The sequence below is a fragment of the Phalaenopsis equestris genome, unplaced genomic scaffold (assembly GCF_001263595.1).
Source record: "Phalaenopsis equestris unplaced genomic scaffold, ASM126359v1 Scaffold226916, whole genome shotgun sequence".
Classification (NCBI taxonomy): domain Eukaryota; kingdom Viridiplantae; phylum Streptophyta; class Magnoliopsida; order Asparagales; family Orchidaceae; genus Phalaenopsis; species Phalaenopsis equestris.
The window spans coordinates 1-1,050 of record NW_018244921.1 but is presented as its reverse complement, the minus strand read 5'-3'; the positions used below and the strand labels follow the sequence as shown (position 1 = coordinate 1,050).

General features: G+C 36.3%; 1 protein-coding gene across 1 annotated transcript; it reads left to right on the top strand.

Moving 5' to 3' along the window:
• Positions 1-367: 367 nt before the first annotated feature.
• Positions 368-988, top strand: LOC110037906 (the record flags this gene model as incomplete). The annotated part of the gene is made up of 1 exon (XM_020742646.1): positions 368-988. A coding segment is annotated over one exon (621 nt), but the record flags the coding sequence as incomplete, so codon positions are not given.
• Between the last annotated feature and the right edge of the window lie 62 nt (positions 989-1,050).

The following is a 1,050-nucleotide window of genomic DNA, read 5'->3' as shown; positions in this document are numbered from 1 at the left end:
CTAGACCTTAGGCTACTAAAGAGGAAAATTTAAACCTCAATAAAAAGTGAGGTCAACAACATATATCACATTTACCTCCACCTCTTTTTGTGATAATATTTCTGATGCGGGACTTTTTGATATGTGCTTCTCTGGCTCACCTTATAGTTAAAGGAGAGGTTCACTCTCTCAATGCCTGCACAAATTTTTTGATAATGACTATTTTTTCAATTAAAATCCTATTTCCACGGTTCATCACTTGAGTTATGCAACCTCAGATCATAATTCTATCATGTTCACTCTTGTTTTTCATTAGAAGCCTACTACTTATAAATTCAAAGTCTTTTATAATTTGACTACTCATGATAGTATTTTGAGTCTTGTTTAGCAAGCTTGGAAAATTGAGGGTGTTAAGGAACCTTGGTATGTTCTCTGGCAATTACATAAGAAAGTAGCTAGTAGATTGAGAAGATGGAACTTTCAAGATTTTGGTAATGTTCATCTCAAGGTCACTGAGGCTCAAATGATGGTTGATTCCTTAGAACATCAGGTGATCTCTAATCCCTCACTTGAGAATGAGGTGGCTAAGGCACATACTTCTTTTCTTGGGGCTGTCTCTCTTGAGGAACAATTTTTATACCAAAAGCAAATGACATATCCTTTACCAATGAGGATCGTTCACGCTTCCATTAAGCACAGGAGGAACATTAATACCATTCTAAAAATTAAATCCCAAAATGGGGATATGATTACTGATGAAGAAGGTATTGGTAACAATGCGGTGAAAATTTTCACTGATTTATTGACTTTTAACACCCAAGTGCTTCATGTCAACTCTACTATTTTTGATGAAGAGAGGGAATATGTGGCTGGACTTTCTCCTGTCGATGTTCCTTCCGAACAAGAGATTTTCTTGGCTTTTAAGGATATAAATCCTAATAAGGCTTCTAGACCTGATGGTTTTACATCAGCCTTTTATGTGCATTGTTGGAGAATTATAAAAAAGGAGGTTATTCTTGCTATCCAAAGTTTCTTCCTGGGTGAAAACCCGGGCAAATACTTCACCTCAGC